Source organism: Ictidomys tridecemlineatus, chromosome 14 (assembly GCF_052094955.1).
Source record: "Ictidomys tridecemlineatus isolate mIctTri1 chromosome 14, mIctTri1.hap1, whole genome shotgun sequence".
Classification (NCBI taxonomy): Eukaryota; Metazoa; Chordata; class Mammalia; order Rodentia; family Sciuridae; genus Ictidomys; species Ictidomys tridecemlineatus.
In genome coordinates, this window is record NC_135490.1 from 11,319,668 (window position 1) to 11,344,895 (window position 25,228).

The 25,228-nt window shown below is 42.3% G+C and overlaps 1 protein-coding gene across 1 annotated transcript in view; it reads right to left on the minus strand.

Moving 5' to 3' along the window:
• Positions 1 to 24,158: 24,158 nt before the first annotated feature.
• Positions 24,159 to 25,228, minus strand: part of Adam7 (ADAM metallopeptidase domain 7) — a 47,301-nt gene continuing 46,231 nt past the window's right edge. Inside the window, exon 22 of the mRNA XM_078031353.1 lies at positions 24,159 to 25,091. Coding sequence (XP_077887479.1) covers positions 25,032 to 25,091 — 60 coding nt within the window. The 3' untranslated portion in view covers positions 24,159 to 25,031. The remainder of the gene's footprint in view (positions 25,092 to 25,228) is intronic.

Here is a 25,228-nt window from a genome sequence, read left to right on the forward strand (position 1 = left end):
AAGTAGTGTCCTCGAGTCAATCACAGGTTTTTCTGTACCAAACTATCTACCACACTCTGCTGCCTCTTAATAATGTGTGAACAACAAAGGTTATAACAGTCCAAATGCTAATTTATTCAATGAACCTAATCTCAGTCACTTCTACGAAGTACATACTTCTGTGTGTTGGTTGTAATAAATAGGACTTAGATATATTGACAGAAGGTAGATAAATAAATGCCCCAACTACAGAAGTGGAAATAAATTCCCAAGTTCAAACTTTCAGTCCAAGGTTACTCAGAGTCAGCGCAGAGCTAGGAGCAATTTCAAGTTCTTTGGGTACCCGGCTTCAACTGTGATTGGAGGCCCCTGGATTTCAGCTGTAGTGCTGTACAGAAGAATTTGTTCTAGCAACTTTTTCATACCTGCTGGTTCAATTCCTTTGCCACAGTTCCATTTCTTGTTTTTATTCTGCTCATGATCAAAATAGGTTTCCACGGCCTCTCTATTTCTGTAGCTGGAGGTAGATGAGAAGACTAACTCCCACATTTTGGATCAACCCTGCAGTACCTCAATTTTGCTTAATATACATTCCCAAGCATTCAGTTCTGGGAACTGTGAAGCTGGGGTTGCAGGAAAATTGATGGCGCTAACTAGAAGTCATTCTGTGTGAACCAGATTGACAGCCATGCTGTTGTATATTCATGTGGCATAATCAGTGAAGCCAAGGAAATGAGTGTAAAAGCAGTTGTGTGTTGGCCACTGCAATTTCAATCTCCCTCCCCTTCAACCTGTGGAGTACTGTGATATTACATGCACCAGGTACCTTAAGGCCACCTGGTTCCTTACAGGTTGCATGGAGACACTGATATTTCAGTGATGGTAATGAGGCACCCACAAATCACAAGCATTAGTTTCTGTGACTCCCAGGTCTCCCCTTATAATATTTTTCATTTTACTCCTTAACAGAGGGAACAGATATTTTAGAGAATAGTTCTCCAGGGCCCTGACAATTCTATGCTGATTCTTAAGTCATATGAATGGGTGTGTCAATGCAAGGCATTAATAACATCCAGGAAACTTTAAAAGTCGCAACTGGTCCCTGTCTGAGGACATAGAATGGCAGAGCTCATCGATGCTTTGCTTTGTTGTTTTTTTTTCCCCCTAAACCACTATGACTTGCAAAATTCACTGTAAAGATTTTCCTTATTGAACAAACAATAAAAAGGAATGCAAACTACTTGGCAAATTCAAAATGCCATATCGATTTACACATGGCTCTGTGAGTTGTAAACCTAGAACCATACACACATGATCATCTTGCAGGAAAACAAATATTGCTTTTTTTAATTTAGGAAGAGTGTTTGATGAGTAACCTGCAGCAGGGTAAAGAGCATGGATTTGGATTCAGAAAGATGGGAGTTTACATTCAGCTTTAGCACTTGTTAGGTAAGAGACATGATCTGTCAGAGCCTTGGGTACTAATCTGCAAAATAAAGATATCCCACCCACCCATGTGTGCATGTGCACACACATACACACACACACACACACACATACACACACACACACACACACACACACACACACACACTTGTGAGGGCTGAATGAGATGACCTAAGCAAGGTGCAAGGTGCTCAGCAGAATGTCTTCAAGTTTTCATAAGGTTTTATATGTAAATCGTTGAAGGAATCATTGTTCAACATAAAACACAAATAATTGGTCCATTCCAGTCAAAGTGCCAGAAAGAGAAAACCTATTTCGGTGGTTTTATGGTTGGATATTTTTATGCCTGTTCCTCTATTTGGGATAAATGTTCATAGGGATGTTAGTATAGTGCTGAATGACTAGGTGGACGTCTTCTTGAAGCCTGCTCCATAATGGGGCCATTGTGACCTCAGGGACTATGGGGGAGTTGCATTAGAACATATCAACAAAGCGTGTTGTCATGGAAACAACATGGGACAGGTGCTGGCTGTTCAGGTGTGTGGTTGCATCTGGCTGCAAGCTAACAAGGGATCAGCCTCTCTGGCGCCAGTGTCCCCACCGGAACACGAGGAAAGTGGCCTGGTGGCCTTTACCGCCTGAACCCCTCTGCACCAGGGAGGTAAAATCTCTTTATACAAGAGGGATTTCCACAGCTCAGCAAATTGGCCTGTTGCTACAAAACAGTCAGAAATGTTTAAAGGAGGCAACGAACCCCCTCCACCGTTTCCTGAATGGGAATTCAACTATATTAACGAATGTACTGCTCTGCGTTTTGGCCTTCTCCATCTGGTGAAGGTCATCTAGGGCAGGGGCCATGTGTGTTTTGTTCATTATGCTCAGTGTGTAGCATGCACGTTCAAGTTATTATTGATACAGTCAATATGCATAGGTTATATGAAGTATCCATTTCTTAGCAGACATTCAGTTCACTGTCAATTTATCAAGAAATTTAAGTTTAAAAAGAAGCCTTGTTCAGGCCCTATCACAGCCAGATAAGTGATTTTCACCTCTCTGGGCCAGAACATCTTCCTTATGCAAGGAGGGGACAGAAGTAGGTAATTCTGTGTTCTGAATTCTGTGCTTTAATCCTACTCTATATTGGGAGTATAGATAACCTCAGAGTTGTACTCGGAAACTACACAAATTTAAGAACACCAAAATAATTTTCCTGCTCAAATATATAAAATGACTCTCCAATGACTGGATACATTTCCAGTTCTTTAAACTTGGTGGTTCAAATCCTTCACAGAATGTAATTTACCACTTTCAACGTGTTATATTTTTCAGGGTCACAATTGAAATATAATATTAAATATACAGTGTATAACTTTAGAGGATCAATAGCATTTTTAGCACACTTACCCATTTTCTCACCCAACTTCTTAAATAAAGCATTTGTCACTATATTTTTCTTTTAATTTTAACTAACAAATTGCATGGAATAGATGATAAAATACGAGTGAATAAATGGCCTCCAAATCTGAGTTTCTTCCAAATACACACAATCAAGGAATTTTTTAAAATAAGGAAATCTAATAGAGTCAGGAAGGGATAGAGAGTATATTTATTTTAGCTAGATATCCAGTTTAGATCAGAAAGGTACAGAATTTTTTACAGTCCTGCAGGAGCCCAGCTTTAGAGTATCCCTGCTGGTGAGTCTCTGATCTATTGAGTTGGACACACATAGTGGTTTGGATAACATTTGAATATATCCCCAAAGCTTCATGCATGGGAAGCTTAGCTCCTCATATGGAAGGTTGAGGGGCAAAACCTTTAAGAAGTGGGATCTAACACAGGGTGGTTAGGATGCGGTCTTTGGAAGGAATTAATGGAATTTTTGTGAACCATGGCAAGTTCCCTTCAGGGAAAGTTATTATAAAAAGAGCCAGCCTGCCAGGTGCCGTGGTGTGCACTGGTAATCCCAGTGGCCTGGGAGGCTGAGACAGGAGGATTGCAAGTTCAAAGCCAGCTCCAGCAATGCCAAGGCCCTAAACAACATGATAAGACCCTGTCTCTAAATAAAATACAAAAGATTGTTGGACTAAGTGTTCTGAGTTAAAACTTATTCTGTGTGATCCTGAGCAAACTATGTAACGTTCAAGGACTTGCTAATGCTGTTAGTAAACCAAGAAGGGCAAAGAACATAATCCAGAACTTGGGTCATTTTTTAAGTATTCAAAACCTGTTAGTTTTTTTTTTCCTTTAAAGATTTTGTACTTTCTTTATCCTTCTTTATGGAGATAAAAAGAAAAAGTCATATGCAGACTTTTCAGGTGATCAGATGGCATAGACCACTTTACAACTTCTAATCTCACTGGATTTCATGAGAGAGTGACTTCTTTTATAGCTATTTTTGATCATTTTCAATTCTTTGCCCTTTTTCTGTATTTTGCTTTTTTTTTTTAAGACTGCAAATCATACCATGCCCCATTATAGATGTAGCATGGGCCTAAAGAATTATGATCTACTCATTTTTCAAGAAATGGAAATTAGGAAATTTTCGTGTGGCCACCACTTTTGGTTGAGTTTCTGAAGACTTTGACAGCTTTGCAGTTTCCAAGTGCAGAACTGTGTCCAAGGCCCATCTATCTGTCATGTCGCCTCTAGTGAGCAGAGTTTTAGCAGAGGGCCATAATTCTTTGTGAGCCTCCCTTAACTAAAGATTTAAAGGTGCTCAGTTGTGCTATGATGGAATGTTGGCTTGGCTTGGCTTCTGTTGGTTTCTCCATGATCCTGAAAGTCAAATAAGGTTGTTCTGAAAAAAAGTGCGATCAGAATTCCTGGTCCCGCTCCATTCACCGAAATTGCCAGAGCAGAATTGCTTCCAGGGGCCCTGGGCTTGCCTCTTCAAGTTCATTTTATAATTTCAATGTTTACCCACGGATGACCACTTAGAGTCTAAATATCTCCATGTGATGTTGAAGATTTTTTTTTAATCAAGTGGCCTTTCAACCTCATCTGCATCCAGTTCCTGGGACTCGCACCCCACCATCCCTTATGGGCCTACATCTGCCTGTTGGGCCAATGTGAAGCTTCCCTGAGACACACTCTGAAACCCCTGACTCCTTTTATCCGTCAAGGTCAGGTCATTCTATCTTCTCCATGAAGCCTTTTCTGATGGGTCCAAGCTTTGTGCATGGAGTTCCTGGATCGCCTCTTGCTGTTAGTGGAGTTGAGAACATTGTGTTCCCATGAATCAATGCCCTGAAGCCAGGCTTCCCTCCTCCCACAGTCCCCAGCCATGTCCCTCTGGATCTGCAGTCTCACAAAGCCAGTGTGTTTCCTGCACGGAGGGCTGTCATGAGTGAGTCCAGGGCCTGTGGGGAGGACAGCGAGACTGATCTGATCGCACTGATCCACTTACCTGGTCTGTTTCCCGATTGTAGGGAATGGAGTCTTATGAGACTCTGTGGAGCTGCTGTGAGGAGACGTGGCTGGATATCAGCTGGTCTGTTTGGGGCTCCTATAGTTGTGGGCACCCAATATTACAGCATGGACATGCTCACTCTCTCTGCACGAGATGGTAGAGATTTGACGCTGTGGCAGTCAGGGTCCCGGAGGGTCACAGATGCGGGTAATTGATAGTGTCCTGAAAAGAGGAGGAAGATTTGCTAATTTATAAAAATTTATATTTCTGGTTTTAAGAAACTCAAAAAGGACATCAAAGAACCCCCTGCTATCAATGGCAGCTGGCCCTTATTGCCATGACCCTGAAGAGGCCAAAGAAGGGACTCAACTGGAGACAGGGAGAGAGAGATGACGGGGAGGGGGTGGCTGACAAGGGAGAAGCAGAGCCACTCCTACCTGCAGCCCTGCAGGAAAGGAGGGAGGAGTGGAAGCCCAACAGCACCCCGGCCTCCCCACCTGCTGCTGGCTGCTCCCAGAGGGGGACACGGGGCACAGTGCCCGGCTGCAGTTCATAGACGAGGCGGAAAGTGGATCTGGGGGCCACACAGAGGCTTCCTGCAGAGGCCTCCCGGGGACTGAGAGTGAGGAATGAGCCAGAGAGGGTGTGGACCGGGCTGGTGGGAAGGATGAGGCGGCAGACGTGGGCAAGCCGAAGCCTGGTGGACAGACAGGTGCCCCCACTGTCGTGACTGCAGTCAATCTGTGATTTATGGACACACGTGAGAACCCCTTTGGGCCCTCAGAAATAAAAGAAGGGAATTTAGAGGAGAAAATCATCTCTGCAGGTGACATGAGGGACGTCACCCATGCACCCATCTGACGTTTGCAGGTGACCCCGAGGAGTCAAGCAATGACCAAGGACACCCTCCAGTGTGCATTGGAGTTGGAGCTTCTAACTGGGGGGTTTTACTGCAGAGCCTGCATTGTCAATGGCTTCACTTTTCTGCTTCTATTTTGAAGTCACAATATGTGGAGACTTGGAATATTGAATGGCACAGCACTTTTTTGAATGCGCCCTAAATTCTAGTTTTGAGTGACGTACTCTTTTCTGTTACATATTGGTAGATTTTTTCACAGTCTAAGTAGAGAGCTAAAATTAATTTTTTTTTAGTTTTTATTTGTTTATTTTTTTATTGGTTGTTCACAAGATTACAAAGCTCTTGACATATCATATTTCATACATTAGATTCAAGTGGGTTATGAACTCCCATTTTTACCCCAAATACAGATTGCAGAATCACATTGGTTACACATCCACAATTTTACATAATGCCCTATTAGTAATTGTTGTATTCTGCTACCTTTCCTATCCTCTACTATCCCCCCTCCCCTCCCCTCCATCTTCTCTCTCTACCCCATCTACTGTAATTCATTTCTCTCCTTGTTTATTTTCCCATTCCCCTCACAATCTCTTATGTGTAATTTTGTATAGCAATGAGGGTCTCCCTCCATTTCCAAGCAATTTCCCTTTTCTCTCCCTTTCCCTCCCACCTCATGTCTCTGTTTAATGTTAATCTTTTCTTCCTGCTCTTCCTCCCTGCTCTGTTCTTAGTTGCTCTCATTATATCAAAGAAGACATTTGGTATTTGTTTTTTAGGGATTGGCTAGCTTCACTAAGCATAATCTGCTCTAGTGCCATCCATTTCCCTGCAAATTCCATGATTTTGTTATTTTTTAGTGCTGCGTATACTCCATGGTGTATAAATGCCACATTTTTTTTGTCCATTCATCTATTGAAGGGCATCTGGGTTGGTTCTAGCTATTGTGAATTGTGCTGCTATGTACATCGATGTGGCACTATCCCTGTAGTACGATCTTTTAAGGTCTGCAGGGAATAGTCCAAGAAGGGCAATAGCAGGGTCAAATGGTGGTTCCATTCCCAGATTTCCCAGGAATCTCCATACTGCTTTCCAAATTGGCCGCACCAATTTGCAGTCCCACCAGCAATGTACAAGAGTACCCTTTTCCCCACATCCTCGCCAGCACTTGTTGTTTGACTTCATAATGGCTGCCAATCTTACTGGAGTGAGATGGTATCTTAGGGTGGTTTTGATTTGCATTTCTCTGACTGCTAGAGATGGTGAGCATTTTTTCATGTACTTATTGATTGATTGTATGTCCTCCTCTGAGAAGTGTCTGTTCAGGTCCTTGGCCCATTTGTTGATTGGGTTATTTGTTGTCTTATTGTCTAATTTTTTGAGTTCTTTGTATACTCTGGATATTAGGGCTCTATCTGAAGTGTGAGGAGTAAAGATTTGTTCCCAGGATGTAGGCTCCCTATTTACCTCTCTTATTGTTTCTCTTGCTGAGAAAAAAACTTTTTAGTTTAAGTAAGTCCCATTTATTGATTCTTGTTATTAACTCTTGTGCTATGGGTGTCCGATTAAGGAATTTGGAGCCCGACTACACAATATGTAGATCGGTGTTAGAGTTTGTAAACAAGTCTGGATAGCGCCTGGCAAAATGCCAGAGGGAGTGGTTTGTGAAGTAAGGCCAGTGAGCCATCAAGTGTGGAGATTTCTTATTGGTTGACTCATGTATCTAGTTTATGCTAATTAAGATAAGCTGTGTGGAATGTATAAATACCTCTGTTGACTTACAATAAATGGCTCCTACTCCTGCTGTATCAACGTACACAAGTTATTCGTCACCTCCCCGGTTATTCTGCTGCAGCCGGACTGTGGCAGATGGGAGCCAACTTTTTCTTCTATCAGACACAGAGTCTCTGATTTGATATCAAGCTCCTTGATCCATTTTGAGTTAACTTTTGTACATGGTGATAGAAGGGGATTCAGTTTCATTTTGTTGCATATGGATTTCCAGTTTTCCCAACACCATTTGTTGAAGATGCTATTCTTCCTCCATTGCATGCTTTTAGCCCCTTTATCAAATATAAGATAGTTGTAACTTTGTGGATTAGTCTCTGTGTCCTCTATTCTGTACCATTGGTCCACCTTCCTGTTTTGGTACCAGTACCATGCTGTTTTTGTTACTACTGCTCTGTAATATAGTTTGAAATCTGGTATCACTATACCGCCTGATTCACACTTCCTGCTTAGAATTGCTTTTGCTATTCTGGGTCTTTTGTTTTTCCATATGAATTTCATGATTGCTTTATCTATTTCTACAAGAAATGCCATTGGGATTTTGATTGGCATCACATTAAACCTGTAGAGAAATTTGGGTAATATCGCCATTTTGATGATGTTAGTTCTGCCTATCCATGAACAGGGTATATTTTTCCATCTTCTAAGATCTTCTTCTACTTCTCTCTTTAGGGTTCTGTAGTTTTTATTGTATAAATCTTTCACCTCTTTTGTTATGTTGATTCCCAAGTTTTCTTTTTTGAGGATATTGTGAATGGAGTGTTTTTCCTCATTTCTGTTTCAGAAGTTTTGTCGCTGATATACAGAAATGCCTTTGATTTATGTGTGTTGATTTTATATCCTGCCACTTTGCTGAATTCATTTATTAGTTCTAGTAGTTTTTTTGTAGACCCTCTTGGGTCTTCTAGGTATAGAATCATGTCATCTGCAAATAGTGATAATTTAAGTTCTTCTTTTCCTATTTTTATGCCTTTAATTTCTTTCATCTGTCTAATTGCTCTGGCCAGTGTTTTGAGGACTATGTTGAACAGAAGTGGTGAGAGAGGGCATCCCTGTCTTGTTCCAGATTTTAGAGGGAATGCCTTCAATTTTTCTCCATTCAGAATGATGCTAGCCTGAGGCTTAGCATAGATAGCTTTTACAGTGTCAAGGTAAGTTCCTGTTATCCCTAGTTTTTCTAATGTTTTGAACATAAAGGGATGCTGTACTTTGTCGAATGCTTTTTCTGTGTCTATCGAGATGATCACATGGTTCTTATCTTTAAGTCTATTGATGTGGTGAATAACATTTATTGATTTCCATATATTGAACCATCCTTGCATCCCAGGGATGAATCCCACTCGATCATGGTGCACAATTTTTTTGATGTGCCTTTGTATCTGATTCGCCAGAACTTTATTGAAGATTTTTGCATCTAGGTTCATCAGAGATATTGGTCTGTAGTTTTCTTTCTTTGAGGTGTCTTTGTCTGGTTTTCAGAATCAGGGTGATGTTGGCCTCATAGAATGAATTTGGAAGAGCTCCCTCTTTTTCTATTTCCTGAAATAACTTGAAAACTATTGGTATTAATTCTTCTTTAAAGGTTTTGTAAAACTCCACTGTATACCCATCCGGTCCTGGGCTTTTCTTGGTTGGTAGTCTTTTGATTGCTTCTTCTATTTCATCCATTTATATGGGTCTTTTTTTTAAATTTAGTTTGTTTCTCCATGATTAGCTTTCCCCTGCCCTCTGTCTTTACCAAGGCACTTCCCACTGATGGTTTTGGTTATTGTTTTTCATTTCTTCCTCGTGTAGTGTTTTGCTCAAGACGCTTTGCAATGCTGGTTTTCTGGCTGCAAATTCTTTTAGTTTTTGTTTATCATGAAAGATTTTTATTTCGTTGTCATACCTGAAGCTTAATTTTGCTGGATACAGAATTCTTGGTTGGTATCCATTGTCTTTCAGTGTTTGAAATACGTTGTTCCAGGATCTTCTTGCTTTCAGTGTCTGTGATATAAAATCCAATGTTAACCTTATTGGTTTACCCCTGAATGTAATCTGCCTCCTTTCTCTTGTAGCTTTTAATATTTTCTCTTTGTTTTGTATATTGGATATCTTCATAACAATGTGTCTTGGCATTGGTATACTGTGATTTTGTGTGCTCGGTGTCCTGTATGCATCTACAATTTGTATATCCATTTCCCTTTTTATTTCTGGAAAGTTTTCTGTAATTATTTCATTCAGCAGGTTACTCATTCCCTTGGTTTGAATCTCTATACCTTCCTCTATCCCGATGACTCTTAAATTTTGTTTTTTTATGTTATCCCATATCTCTTGAATGTTTTTGTCATGATTTTTAACCAGCCTTTCTGAGTTGGCTAGACTCTTTTCAAGATGATATATTTTGTCTTCATTATCTGATGTTCTGGCTTCTACTTGCTCCACTCTGTTAATGATACTCTCATTTGAGTTTTTAATTTGTTTTATAGTTTCTTTCATTTCTAGAATTATTGTTTGATTTTTTTTATAATCTCTATTTCCTGATAAAGATGCTTAACTTCTTCTTTTATCTGTGTATGAAATTCATTTTCAATGTATTCTTTCACTGAATTTGCTGTTTCATATCCTCTTTAAGGTTCCATTCCATCTGTCTAAGGTATTCCTTGAGTTACTTATATGACCATTTTTCTGATGACTCTAGGTCCTCCTGAATATTTAGGCTGTCCTGCATTGTTTGTACTCCTTTTCTTCCTTGCTTTTTCATGCTGCTCATTTTACTTCTTGTTCTGTTTGACTGCTGAGTTACTGTTTACTCCTATAAATTTATTTGATGCTTGAGAGGAAAGGTATTAGAAGGGAAGGGAAGAAGTCACTAAAGAGAATGAGAGTAAGCAGGTAGAATTCAAGGAAGGGGGAATAAGAGAATTGAAAAGAAATAAAAAGACAAAGAAAAAAATAGAAAAGAAAAAAATTAATAAAAAATAATAATAATAAAATGAAAATTAAGATTAAAAAATAGAATTAAAAAATTTTTTAAAAATTTAAAAAATTTAAAAAAATTAAAAATCAACAAAAAAATGAAACTGAAAAGAAAAAAAAACAAATTAAAAAAAATTAATAAATGCAGTCTTAGAGTTTGATTAACTTCTCTTCCAGTAGGTGGAGCTGTGCCCACTGGGCCAGGCTTCTCCTCTCAATAGGCGGGAACCAATCACTGTGCAGCAGCTTCTCCTCCCAGACTGGGCGAGTCTCCAATCCTGAGTGCCTAGGGCCTCCTCTTGTGTCTAGTCACTTCCCCACTTTTCCTCTAGCCAGGCCCCGCTCACTGGTGCCGCTCACCACAATACTGGGTACACGCCAGGTCTGCTGCTCCCGGGAGCCCTGTTGTCATGAATGATTGGGCACACTCTCCCAGTTTGCCTTTCCCTCAGACCCTAAGTTTGTAGAGCTTGGGGCTGAGAATCCTCAGCGAATTTTACTTGCCCTCAGGTAGCCAAGCCCCCGGTAGCTGGTGCAAGGGACCTCAGTTGTCAGCACTGGTGTGAGTGGTAGCCAGGAGTTCTGCGCCGGGAGTCCCGAGCCACTCCTGATTCCCTTGGTCTGGCTATCGCGCTCACGGGAGAGCTGGGAAGGGCCCTCACGGGAGAGCTGGGAGAGGCCCTTAAGGTTTCCCCGCTGTGTGGAGAGGGATGGCTAGGGGATTACACACCTGTCGCCGCTGGTTTCAATGAATTTATCTCCTCCACTGCGTTTTGGTGACGTCAGTTCTCTGCCATGGTGGTATCCCATGCAAATGGTGACAGTTGGCTCCCTTTGCCAGGTGAACAATGCAACGGGTGGGTCCTGACTGTCTCTCCCAAGCCCCATTTCAATCCGGTGGCCACTGCCTATGAAGGCTCCGGTGGCCTTAACCTCTGTAGGATCCCAAGGGCCGACCAGTTGTTTCAGCGGGATGAATTAGTGCTGAGTCACAGCAGTTTGGCTGCAAGAAGCAGGTGAACGGGAGCTTGAATACAGCCGATCTGGTCTCGGTGTGTGTTCTGAGAGGCCCAGACTGTTCGCCTCAGATCCACGTCAGCTCAGCATTGCCTAGTGATCCTGAGCAAACAGATTTAGGCTGTTTACGACTCCCTATGCCTGCACAGCTGAAGAGGTCAGAGACTTGATCTCTCCGCGCCCGCCGCCATGTTGGATCCTAAAAATTACTTTTTTAAAAATAGTTATCATAGAAATTTAATGCTTTTAAGAGCTAAGCACATAGTAGGTACTAGCTAAATGTTTCTTGATGACTTACCTGCCTTTGAAAACTAGAATTTTATAAAACTCAGTCATATGTAAATAGAAGCACATGTCTGCTTCTGGCTATTTTATCCACATAAAACTTCCGAGAAATGCCATAAAAAGATGGCAGTGGTATGGTTAAAGATTCGCCTACTGTGTGTGGGAGGATGAGCAGGGGACACCCTTGGGGTACAAGATCATTTATTGTGGTTCTGACTGTTCTAGGGCCTCACAGAGGTCACGGGATTTTCTGAGAAGGGAAAACAGCAGATCAAGGATCACTCATTTTCAAAAACTAATCCCCACTGAGTTTAACCAGTGAATAATTGTAAAATTATACAGAGGAATTTAATAATCTCCCTACCTCCTTTATTTTCCCTTCCTTACACTAATCAATGTTTAGATTCAGGAAAATAATTTCTCGAGGCTCTTCGTATTCAAACTCATACACTCACTGTGTGCAAGCTGCTTATCATGGGATTATTTCCTTTTCCCTGCATGTATTTATCCCAACCTAGCACACCTCTGTTTCCCACCTCCCAAGCCAACCCCAACTCATCAGCACCAAGGTGCAACTTTGGGCATTGGGCCTATCCCACCACACTCTGGTGACCCACTGAAAAGGTTAGAATTTCCTTGGCTATCATTGACTTTATAAACAAAACAAAAAGTGAAACAAAATGCCTACTCCTTCCACTTCTAATATCTTATAAAGAAGCCACCACCATAATGAACCATTTTGTACCTTTTGTGATTAAGGATAAAAAATAATACATTAACATGTATCATTGAGATAGTTGAGTTGAAAAAGGAAATATTTTTAACCAAATGGAAGCAAATATTAATATCATTAGCTTAGTAGAGTTTGAAATTCTTATTGCAACATAACTATTCTAAAAACTATTTTCAAATTCTCTTAAACTTAAGGACATCCTGTGAGTCCCAAACTAATAAAAATTATTATGTTAGTGAAGAAAGGGAAATTGCATTGTCACCCTCCAAGTTCTGTAATGTAGAACAAGATATTCTAGCCACTGCATCTAATTAAAAGAGTAAATCATTTAAAGAATCCTTGGGTTATTATTGAAGCCTTGACTTTAGTAGTCTTATTTGAAAAGTGCTACTTAGAGCAATGAAGTTCACCTTACCAGAAGAATCAGCCCTGGCTGCTCCACTCTCTAATTGAAAGCCAGATGCTGATATTTCATCCAGTGAATGGAAAACGAGTGATGCTATCATCCAGCAATGCCATCTCATCGTTGCACAAATGATGTTTTTGCTTTAATCACTGTAGACTGCTCATCCAATCTGTTCAGTTTAGTTGGTTGGCTTACAGAGGCCATGAGTTGACTTTCAAAGTAAGAGTTTACCCTTTGTGCAAACTGTGTGCTGTGTATGTATATTTGTTCAACTTCTGAGCCCTCTTACCACATGATTGATTTAAGTTCTTTTTTTATCCTATCCCTTAAAACTGGATGCACTCACACATGCAAATAAATATGTGGAATTTCATACAAACCTAATGGCAGACATTGGCTTTACCCCTCACAACCATTTGGTGACCTCTGGAGACATTTTGGGTTATTGCAACTGGATGACAAGGGATACTGCTGGGATTTAGCAGGATGACATCAGAGATGCTGCTGAACATCCGACAATGCACAGACCACCTCTAGGCCCTGCACCCTTCCCATCAAATCATCATCAAACCCAAGTATCAACAGTGCCAAGATGAAAAAACTAGAGAGGCTAAAACAAAAATTGTAAATGGGTTAACTTTAAGGAAAAAGAATGTACAGATTATAGCTGATTCTCTCCAAATTGCCCAGCTCTTCAGTTCCCATTGATTTCAGTACGTGGGCTCTCGATGCTCCCTCTGTCCAGTTTCAAGGGCACCTTATGCCTATCCTCTCTGGCTCTCCTGAACCCATCACAAGTTGGCACTGGCATTCTGGCACTATGAAGCAATGACAAGGGGACAAAGCATCCCCCCTCAACCTTCCCAGTCTCAATTTTCCATTAGGGGAAACCAACTTAAAATAATTGGAAAAACTATGAAGAAGGCTAGAAAAACTGCATCTTTTGGTGTTTCAACTGGGGAATAGAGATAGTAAATTGTCATCAAAATTGTCTAAGTTACCCATTTACCTGAACAGACTCTAATTTTTAATTAGTTTGGGGGTTTTATTATTTTAATACCAATTATATATAGTTTTAAATATCAAATAATGTTAAAAGGTTTGTAATGCAGGAACCTGTGCCCCATACTCTCCCATTCCTGGTTCCCACGGTTACATATTACACATTCAACAGTTTTCGTTGTTTTTATACCAGCTATCTCTGTATTTCTAAATAAGTTGTTTATACTTTCATTGGTGCATTTTAAGTTTAAAGAATACATACTGTTTTCCAACTAAGAAAAAGATTCTTTTTTCATCTTTTCTCTCACCACCTTTAAAAAGTTATAGCAGTTGCTTTAAATATTGCTCATATTTGAACTGCATACCACATGTGATTTACATCTCTTTCCATATACATTCTTTCTCCTTGAAGTTAACCCATTTACAATTTTTGTTTCAGACTTTCCAGTTTTCCATCTTGGCACTGTTGATGCTTGGGTCTGATGATGATTTGATGGGAAGGGTGCAGGGCCTAGAGGTGGTCTGTGCATTGTCGGATGTTCAGCAGCATCTCTGATGTCATCCTGGTAGATCCCAGCAGTATCCCTTGTCATCCAGTTGCAACAACCCAAAATGTCTCCAGACATCACCAAATTGTTGTGAGGGGTAAAGTCACCCCTGCTGAGAACCACTATTCCCTTGGGAGTAGAAACTGCATCTCAGAACAGCAGGGACCACTTTGTATCCAACAATTCCCTTTTGGTTTTTCTCCTCTTGGAGAAACCTCTTCCAGACTTCCACATCCTCCTGCTGCAATACAAGTAGCCTCCCTAGAGCACCCTCAGTGACAGTCACCTTGGGTCTCCCTCCACCCACATCGGGAGAATTTCCTTTGCTTTTCTACTATGGTGAATCCTTGTTTCTCAAATCTTTTCTTTTCTTTTCTTTTTTAATCTCTTAAACCTTGGTGCATATCCTCCAATAATTTGCTTAAGACATTGTATCCATTTTTAATTATACAGGTTGTTTTTGTTTATTATTTCCACTTTGTGGTCATCTTGTGACTCTGTAAATGTAAGAAATGCCCTTATTTTATATTTTGCACCTTTTAATTCCAATTTGATTATATTTGTGAATCTTAACATGGCTACTATTTACTTTTCTATGGATTCTTGCTCTTGATGGCTTAATTCCAATTTTATTTTGCAATTTCTAAAAGGTGGCCTCATGTTCATGAGAACATCATTGTGAAAAAATCAGAATTATGAAAAAGTGAGCTCTGTTTCCTCACGCCTCTGGGCTCATGTTTCTCCTTGTTCCAGGACTCTGAGGATCCCCTTTGCTTGCGTACCAGAGCAAAAATGAAGTTTTAAAATTCAGGGTTAAAAAAAAAGTCACCATAATTTTTTGAAGGTATGTCTTCAGCTATCTAGTTTACCATTTGACAGAGTGACGTTACAATTTGGCTTCATTCCGCTTTTGTCCCCAACCAGGCACTAGTTTAAATGACAGAGGCCAGATTTACCCTCACACTTGGAACAATTGCGAAATCACACAGGACATAGAGCATGGAAGAAAACGTGAAGGACGATGAAGGTCGGTGATCCTAGACACTGTGAATGAGGAGCTGAACTATGGCTTCCCCAACTCACTCCCTGGAGGGTTTCCAGACTTCAGCACCAAGGAGAAGAACCCAGGCACAACCCCATGGAGTCCCCAAGAAGAAGGAACCAAGAGCCCAGGTAGGGGACTGAAGTCATATTTCACAGGAAACAGCATCTCAGAAGACAGAGCTGCAGACGTGGAACCTGCGATGTGGACTGGTCAGTGTATACATGTGGGGAAACCACCTAGGAGTGGGAAGAGAACACGTCAAAGGCTTCTGGGAAAATGTGCCTGGTTCCCAGGAGTGAATGGTATCTGCTCCCCAAAGCAAGATGGGGAGCCTCGTGATTTCTGGGGCACTCAATGGAGTACTGAGAAGGGTCTTGCCTCTGTAGGAGGATAAACGGCTCTGAACTAACCCTGCTCCAGTCCTGCCTCTCAGAACCAAGTTCAAAACCAACTGCTTCTCAGAACCAAGTTCAAAACCATTTATAGGGATACAAAAATGTCCAGTGCCAACAAGAGTGACATTCACAAAGTGTGACATCTAATGAAAAATGACCAGGCATGTAGACAAACAGGAAGGTATGGACCTTTGGCAAGAGAAAATGTAACCAAATCGACTCAGAACAAACAAAGGCCGACTAGCACAACAGTTATTATGATAATATTAAATGCATTCAAAACCTTAGGTAGAGGCACAAAAGATATTAAAGATTAGTGTTGGATTTCATGTTCCCAGGAAGGGAGACAAAGAAGATTATGTTGGATAGAATTGAATAAAAGTGTCACTCTGTCTTTTCAAACAGGATGCCTTTTTCCTTTGAAGGATTTTATTGGGGCTCAAGTGTCAGTTACAGTAGAGCTTATTGGAAGAGTTATGGGATCTTTTGAGTTGGGGGTGAATTTCTGGAGTATCCTTATACTCTAGTCTGAGGATGAGCAGGGACCATACCCTGCCTGAGAAGCTAGGGAAATTGGGTACCATATCTAGAATTATCAATATCTTGGTTGTTTTCCACAAGTTACTTAACTTCACTGGGCTTTATTTTCATTACTTCTAAAAGGAATACATTTCTTTTAAATTTAAAATGGTATTTGAAAAATTCACTCTGCGCTATGCCTGTGATCTTGGCCCAGGGTTTTAGTCAGTCAGCTGTTGGCATAGTAACTGAGTAAAATGGAGCATATATTTTTAAGTGGTCTTATTTTTTTTTTGGAGGAAAAATATATATGAATAATATGTCCTAATGTATTTTATTATTATATTTGTTCATTATGTTTATTTACATAAAATTCAGTTTAAAAATACCTCAGAGTTAGTCTCCATTTCACTTCAAACTTTCTTCTCCTTTCACATTTAATTTCTTGGTGAAGGAACCATGTAACCCATGTAAATCAGAAACCTAGAAGACAAGCCACCTCTCCCTCCTCATCCCTGCCCCTCATCCAATCAGGAAAGATCCGCCTGGAACCATCTTCTTCTATGTGTCTACCTCCCCTGGTCTCTGGAAGGTTTGGTATCTTCTAACCAGGACAGCACATTACCTTTCCTCTAATCCACCCTTTAAAATTGAGTTCCTTTCCCCCTTAAACCTCAAAAGTTTGACCACGTTGCTCTTATTTAAGTCATTTAGTAAGTCCTCTGCCTTTACTACAACCTCAGCGTAGAACAGCCACACAGCCCACCTTCAATCTGCTTTCACGCCCTCTGTGGTCCCAAACCACCCACCACAAGCGAGTCTCCAGATTCCTGAACGTTCAGATCCACTCCCTCTCTGGGAATGCCGAGTCTTGGCTTAGGGACCTTTGGCACTTGTGGAGACCCTGATAAGAATCTGCCCATGTGAAGCCTTCTCCATCCCAATTAGCAGTGTATGCCTCCTTTCCTGTCCCCTGGGCCGTTGCACCCGCCTCTGGGCCATTTCCTTCTCTGGGCCGTTCCTCACTGTAAGCACGAATGGCCCCGGAGCAGACAAGTGGACCAGCAAGTTTCCCTTTATCCCACTGGGAAGTCCATCAGTCTCAGGCACTGGGGGGCTCACTTTCTGGGTAGAAAGATGGAGGCCTGTAACAGAGAGCTCTGAGTTTTACAGGTTACAATGAGAGTGACTTAATCATTGGGGACTGAAACAGAGTGGTTGGCTTGGGCAGTCAGGAAAAAAGTTGTAAAAAGTCTGAAACTTACTGTTACTAGAAAGAGAGAAAAGCTCAGAACTCAGCTGGCACCTGCTGCTCATCTTCCTCCTCTGGGACCCCTTGGCACCCAGAGCTTCACTATTCGCTTTTCTCCTTCCAGGACTCATCGGCAATGGGAAAGGGTGAAAGTCCGGGGCCCAGGGTTTCCGTATCCAGCTCCTCCCTTCAGGACCCACTGTGGCTGGGAAGGGTGGAGATTTGCTTCTGGAGGAGATGTCGGGGATGGAACCAGGAGGGCATGAAAGTTTGCTCCCCTCCCCTCCCACCCATTGTTACTGGGACAGGTTTTACTGGGAGAGGATTAGTGATTGTCGTCCTCCTCCCTCTTCCTCCCCGTCAGACGGTGTTGGGGATTGTCATTTCATCCTGGGGGATGTCATTTTCCATATCCTTCACTCCCATCACTTTGTGTCCCTCTCTTTAGAAGCCTGATTTGCTTTCCCAGGAGGCTTGGGTTTCTAGGGTGGAGCTTTATGCACCTGTATATATTCTCCTGTCCCTAGAACAATACCCACATACAACAAGGATTCCGTCTTAAGTGAATTAGTACACAGAACCTAAATGGTGTCAGTGCATTCTTCTCATTATTTTTTTTTCATACCATTTTGTTCTCCTCTAAAATCTACAAGTCTTCTTGGCTTTTGTCCCTACTTTTGTTTGTTTCTTTTTAGAACAGACCCCAGAGCTGCTCGTGGAGCAGTTATCACTGGCTGTTCTGTGACACGGGAGATGCTGTTATCTGATTCTGCCCTTGTGCTTCTGAGCCTCCGTGTTCTCCTGCTTGAAGACTCAAGTGAACTCCGGGGCAGCAGCTGGTTGGGCCTGCACCTGATAATTCATTTCTGAAGGTGGGATATCGAGTGTCCCAGTGTCCAGCTGGTGATATTTTCAGCACCGAAACCTGTCAAACCACCAGGGCAGCTTTAACGAGATGGAAGAAATTGATTTATTTCTCTTCTGAATTGCGTGGCGGCGCCTGGATGTTAAGTCATAAGATTTTGCTCAGTGGGTTGCTTATGAGATTATCCCTCCCTCCTCTCAGCCCACCCCAAACTGGAGCAGGTAATGCTATCTTGAACCCGCTATGTCCTTCTGCAGAGAGAACATCAGAGACACTTCAGAGAAAATCAAATTAGTCCAGGGCCACTTTCTCACTTTTCTGATGAACCTGCAGAGTCGGGACTCTGGGAAAAGAGAGAACAACCTGGAAGCTCAGGTTGTTACTCAAATTGTTATTCCCCATTCTTGGCTTATTGACACAAACTTTAGCAACAAGAGGCCAACGCTGATTATGTGGGATAAAATAGTGGAAATAAGGATGAGCATTGTTTTTAACACTTGGAGACGTGTCTCAGACCATTCATATTTTTCCAAAATGTGAGCAGTGATTTCTCTCTTGAGTCCAATTAAGAATGACAATTGACCTTTTAAATTCTTCTCCCCTCTAGTCATGGCTTTGATGAACCTGGAGAAGACGGGAAAATAGAATTGATAACTTGCTGCTTTGAGGGGAAAGCATGGACTAGGGTCAGAGAGGGCCACTAAGTGTTCTCTGCTGGCCAGCTAGTTTTAAGATCAAGGCTGCCTTTTCCCATATGCACTCAGGTCTCGCAGGTGTTCCCTGTGACTCGGCAGTTACATGGGTCAGCTCAAAACTGGAGAGGGAAATGGTTAAAATCAGGGCCTTGGTCTGGGGTCCATTCAGATTTCTACTACTCCTTTTACCTGCTGTGTGTTTGAGAACCTCTTATCCCCAGTCTCCTCCTCTCTAGAATAATCCTTGCTACAGAGCTCTGCATATTTCACAGATGTGAAATGACTCAGTGGGTCCCAGGGCCACCAATGTGCTATAAAGATGCTCTCCTTTTCCCTAGGTGTCCAAAGTGACCACTCGTAGGCTCCACCTTTTATTTTGTGAAAGCAAGGAAGAAGGTTCTATCAGAGGGCCCTCCTTACTGGCACCTGACGTCCCCTGATCCACTGGCTGCTGAGCATCAATTTTCTGTTGCCTTCCTGTCGCCGCACAGTGGAGCAGAGACAGGTCTGCCCAGGCACAGAGCAGAATCAAGGCACCACCCAGGGCGATGCCTGTCCATTGGAAAAGCATCCTTCAGAACCTGAGGCCTCTGTAAAACAAGATTTCAGGATGGCAAAGTGCCTGCCAGGGAGTGAGTGGATTTTGAGTGTCTCACGTCCCTTCACAAATGCACTCCATCTTCTACAACAGCACCTCAGTTGGGGTTGGCACCTTGGTTGTGGTGACAGCTGTCTGTCTTTGCTTTCTCTTCCTTGCTCTGTGAACCCATATAGCACTGTGACTATGGCTGCGAGAGCTGAGAAGCTTGGTAGATGGAAAGTGGGGGAGAGATACATTAATCTCACTTGCACACGTCTAAATGAGGTGGTGACGGTGGCAGTGGGGGTGGTTGTTTTTGTGAGTTCTTCTTCCCTATCAACACCGACAGCACATAATAATAATTAAAGGCACGACCTTTGCAGGCAGACTTCCTGGTTTGAGATTCTGACTACAAGGCTTAATCAGTTCTCTCTCTCTCTCTCTCTCGCTCTCTCTCTCTCTCTCTCGCTCTCTCTCGCTCTCTCTCTCTCTCTCTCTCTCTCTCTCTCTCTCTCGGCAAATCATTGACCTTTATTTTCTCAAGCTGCAAAATGAGAATAATACTAGTAGTTAGTACATAGATCTGTTTTTCAGTTAAATGAAATGATACAAAGGAAGAGTTTAGAGTGTATGCTCAGTAAGTTGTGTTTGTCCTTGGGTGGCTACAGCAAGTCGTGGTGCCCTCTCTTCTGCATTCACTTATGTGAGATTCCCAACGGCTCTGATACAGTATCTGTCCAGATGGCTTTCCTATAATCCTCAAGAAGACCCCCTTTCTATACCTTTAGGCCCTGGAAACCCCAGAGGTTTAAAGTTATATATATATATCTTTTCTTAGCAATCAATATCCATTACATGTAGCTCATGATTACAGCTTTTCCTGGAGAAAGATGTTAATGGAGTCTGTCAAGCCCACAAGACAGCCACTTCCTTAGACAAAGGCCCTTGAGTTTTCTAAAAGCTGGCCTTCAGTTAGAAAGTGATCGGGAAGCTTCCAATAAGCCTGGGGAATCTCATCACTATTTCTCATTCAATGGCAATGATTGGTAGGTGGGCATCGATGGTCATCCAGGGTCCACCACAAAGTCAGATAATTCACTGCTGCCTTTCCCTGACATTTACTACCCATTACACGTTGCTGGGGAGGGATCTCAGGTTTCCACACATGGCAGCAGTAGGCCATGTCAATTTGCTGGCCTTTGAAGAAAATAAATTAACAAATGATACAGTTAAAACAAAGCAAAACCAAACCAACCAACAAACAACCAAAAAACCAACAAACAAAAACAAGAGCTCCAATTTGGTTTCAAGAGATTAGGTTATTTGGGTCTGTTGGCTTTCCAAAATTAAGAGGATTGGACTCGGGAGCCCAGAGTAAAGGGCATTTGCTTCTCCCATTTAAAATCTCTATTCAAAGGTGTCAGGGCAGCTAATGCCCCCCCACCCCCTTTCATTTAAGCATGTGGTCCCCTGGTGTTTATTTGACCCACACTCCTGGCAGAGAAGGAAGTGGTTTCTAGTCGAATCCACCCATATTTTCATCCTTAATAATCAATAATGCAGTTTAGCAAATTTCTTAGTAAGTTTATTTAAAGTCAAGGTGGTGAAGGCCCAGCGATGTCTGGAAAAGGGAGAGAATCATTGAGCATTTTTGCAGTTAACGTGAAATTTAGTTAGCTGTGTGGCCACCTAGTGGTGGGTCTGTGAACTTCGTTGATGGGCGGTCAGGGACACAGACATTTGCACGGTATTAAGGAAATGAATACCTTTCTTTGGAATGTAACTTTTCCAAATTTAGCATAGCCAATTCGAGTTTTTGAATTCTATAATCATTGTCAAGACAGATGCCTTGAGAAGAAGGTAGAGTGGCTGTCTGAGATGATTGAGATGAGAGAATGCAGGATGCTGAACTGTGAAGGCCGGTGATCACCACAGGGAGGTGAAGGTCTTCGTTTCTTTTTGGATCACCAGCGCTGCGTTCCTGGCAGAACTTATGTCAAAATATAGTAGAGATTGTGTCCAGGTCAGCAGAACAGCATTTAATCATTTACCAAAAATGGATTCTGATTTTTCTTTTTTTTAAATGATTTGCCTTGACTTATACTGCAAAATCTATTGCCCCCCAGGTCCCCCTATAGGAATCCCCTTCCTGCAGTGTGTAGCCACTGATATGCCTGCTCAGATTTTGATTCTCATGTTCATATTTTATCTTCTTTTCTACGAATTGCCCTTGGACCTGCTCTGTATAGTGGTAAGTGATTTGGGTAGACGTTTTGCTTAAACCCCAGGAGTGTGTGGAACTTCAGCCTTTGGGATGGTGTAGCTGGTTTTCAGGTCTCTCATGGATTTTATCCTGTGTGCTCCTCTCTTGGGTCCCCAGCCCCATGCACATGCCACCCAGGAGTACGTGGAGAGCTGGGAGCTTTGATTTAGGACACTGTCTCTCAATTCCATCTCTGGCCATCCACTCCTCACCTTAGGGTTTACAAACTCAAGCTAGCAGAGGTGAATCTTTGTCCCCCTCCCCCTTTTTTTGTAATAGGGATGATTGAACCCAGGGGTGCTTTATCCTGTACTACACCCCCAGTCCTGTTTGTTTGTTTTGAGATACAGTCTCATTAAGTCGCCCAGGGGCTCACTAAATTTTTGAGGCTGGTCTTGAACTTTCAATCCTCCTGCTTCAGCCTCCTAAATCATTGGGATTACTGTGTGCCACCACACCCAATTCCATTTGTTTCTTATAAGCTTTGTCACTTTTGCTTATAAAATATTTGGTTTCCTCCTCCTCAACTCAAATCTGTCCCACCGAAGAACATTGAAAAAAAAAAAAGATGTAGTGCTAAAAAAGATTATTAGTTAAAAGATGCTGGAGAGGCCAACAGGTTAAAACCTGCTGGGCCCCAAGTTTAAGCTTTCTTCATTTCTTCCTGATCATTCTGCCTCTGCTCCGGACACAGAAGCCATGACTCACTACAGCCCCAAACCCAGCATCCCAGAAGAGAACCAGCTTGGTTTAGCCAGGTTCCAGCAGCAGAAAGGATTCTAAGTCCATGAGTGGGGCAGGGCAGCAAAAATTCCACGAGGGCAGGTGTGAGGCTTAGCGTCTTAGGCCACAGGTCAAGTGGATTAGTCCATGCAGAGCAGTATTCCTATCAGCAACTCTGGGTTCAAGGGAGAGAACTGAATTCCCCAGAGGCGACAAGAGCCAGAGAGCGTCAGATCATTTATGCATCTGGAGAGCAGGCCTGGGCTGCAGGGCTCTCCTCCTGGGGCTGGATGTAGGAACGCAGCTGTAGTATGTAGGTGACATCCAGTAGAGCCCCCTGGGGCTGGTGTGGAGGTTATGGAGATCTTCAGCCCTTGACTATGGTCAAGGATCTGGTCAGCAGAATAACTTAATTCCAAGTCTTTACACACCCCCCTACCAAAGGATGGAGCAGGGACCCCTGATGCATATTCCTATGACGTCATGACTGGCTCCACCACCAGGGGCAGGACTTCTCTGTCTTAGCTGGACAACTAGTAAGGAGAAGCTGGAAGAACTGCTCCCTAATCTCTCCAAAGTCCTGGAAGGAGAGGACTCCTCAGAAATCAAGCAGGTAGCAGAGGCAGCATTTGAAAGGAGCCTGGTCAAGCCCTGAGACCTGGCTGAGCAGGATGGCAAAGCTCGGGAACATGACCTAAAATCAAAAAGGGGCTGCCCTGTCAGCAGGCCCCTTATCTGAAGAAAAGGGAAGCAGACTAGACATCTAGAGAGAGTCTCTAGTCAGGAAACAGCGGGGCAGGATGACTCACAGGGTACCAGACATTATTAGAGAAACAAGAAGACATTTGAGGGGAAATGGAATCAGAATTTAGTAATTAGTTGAATGTGGAGCCCGAGTTAGAAGAGTAGACAACAGTCACTAAATTTCCTAGAAGACATAAGGGAATAGTAAAAAAAAAAAAAAAAAAATATTGGGAGGGTGGCCCTTTCATGGAGGGCGGAAGATATTCCCCAAATTACAGCCCTTCTGCCTTGGTGATATTCAGGAGAAGGTGAAGACATGGCTGTCCCTTAAATGTGACGTCAGAGGATCACTGTGGGCTTTAATGAGGCTGCTATGCATCTGATACAGAGTTCCCCCCCCAAAAAAAAAATTTATATAAAATATTTAAATTGGCATCTTGCTCTCAGAACACATTCATGGAAATTCCTTTTTGAAGTGGAGGTTCTGATGAGGACAATAAAAGCTCACGGAAAGCTGACAGGGACCAAGTGCTGAGTCACTGTGGTTCCTGATGGAGAAATAAGCCAGTCCGCTCAGCAAGAGACAGCCGGCAGCATCCTCACCCACGGCCTTGTTTCACTGAGTCAGAAAAGTTTCACTTCGCACTTGAGATCTTTATTTTAGCAAATGAACAAAACAACTGCCATAGGTCAAACAGCTCACAAAGAGAAAGTTGAGAACAGAGGAGAACCCAATTCGAGGCATGCACCCTGGAACACTGACTGGCATCTGCAGGTCAGGTACAGAAACTGCACCCTGGGTGCTCCTGTGTCATCCCAAGGACCTGAAGGCCCCTCCCGGGGGGTCTGGGCATGTCCTCCCAGCTGGCCGGAGCTCATTTTCTGAAATGCTGTTTCCTCTCAATTTGTCCATCAGCCTCTTAAGGAATTCTAGAAAGGCACATCTACAAACTTAGAACTGCCAGGAGCCTTCTGTGTCCTTGGTTGCCAGCCCTGTGATTTTGAGGATTATCCTACAGTCAAGGTAACTATTCTTCTGCCTCCTTCACTTAATAAACTATTGGAACCAGCCACCCTGCTGTGCCCTCCTAGGCATTTCCCCAGGCCACAGTTTCATTTAGATCAGATTTAGTGATAAGGATGTCAGGACACCAGTTCCAATTAAAGTACTTTTATGCCCCCAAAGAACTAACCACTTATGAGCAATTTTGCTTCTTAGACTCAGGATTGTAATTTAGCATCCTCCAAATTTTGGCTTTTTAAAAAAGTAACCAGACTGACATTTTGCAGGCTAATGCTGGAGCATAGAGACTCTCCTTTTCATATTAAGCTAAAGAGCATTCAAAAAGCCATAGACATTTTTTTTTTCTGTAGCATATGCCTATGCTGTACGTTGTGAATTCTACGAGTAAATTTTAACAGAAAGAAATTCTCTTAAAACGTTTTCTGGGTTGACAAAGAACATTTGAAAAAAGTACTGAAATACTTTTAACAAATACGGAGCGATGGTGGTGAAGATCTTAGATTCCGGATCCTCCGCCCAGGCTGGCACAGCCATTCTGGATGTCAAGTTTCAAGGTCTAAACAGAAACAGATGGTCAGAGATAAGTTGCTTTCCAGGAGATCCACAGACACGTACTTCAGTTAGTCATTTCTATCTACTAACTAGGAGAGCCTTCCTGGGTTCTGTTGTACTACATTGATTCACACTTTTTTC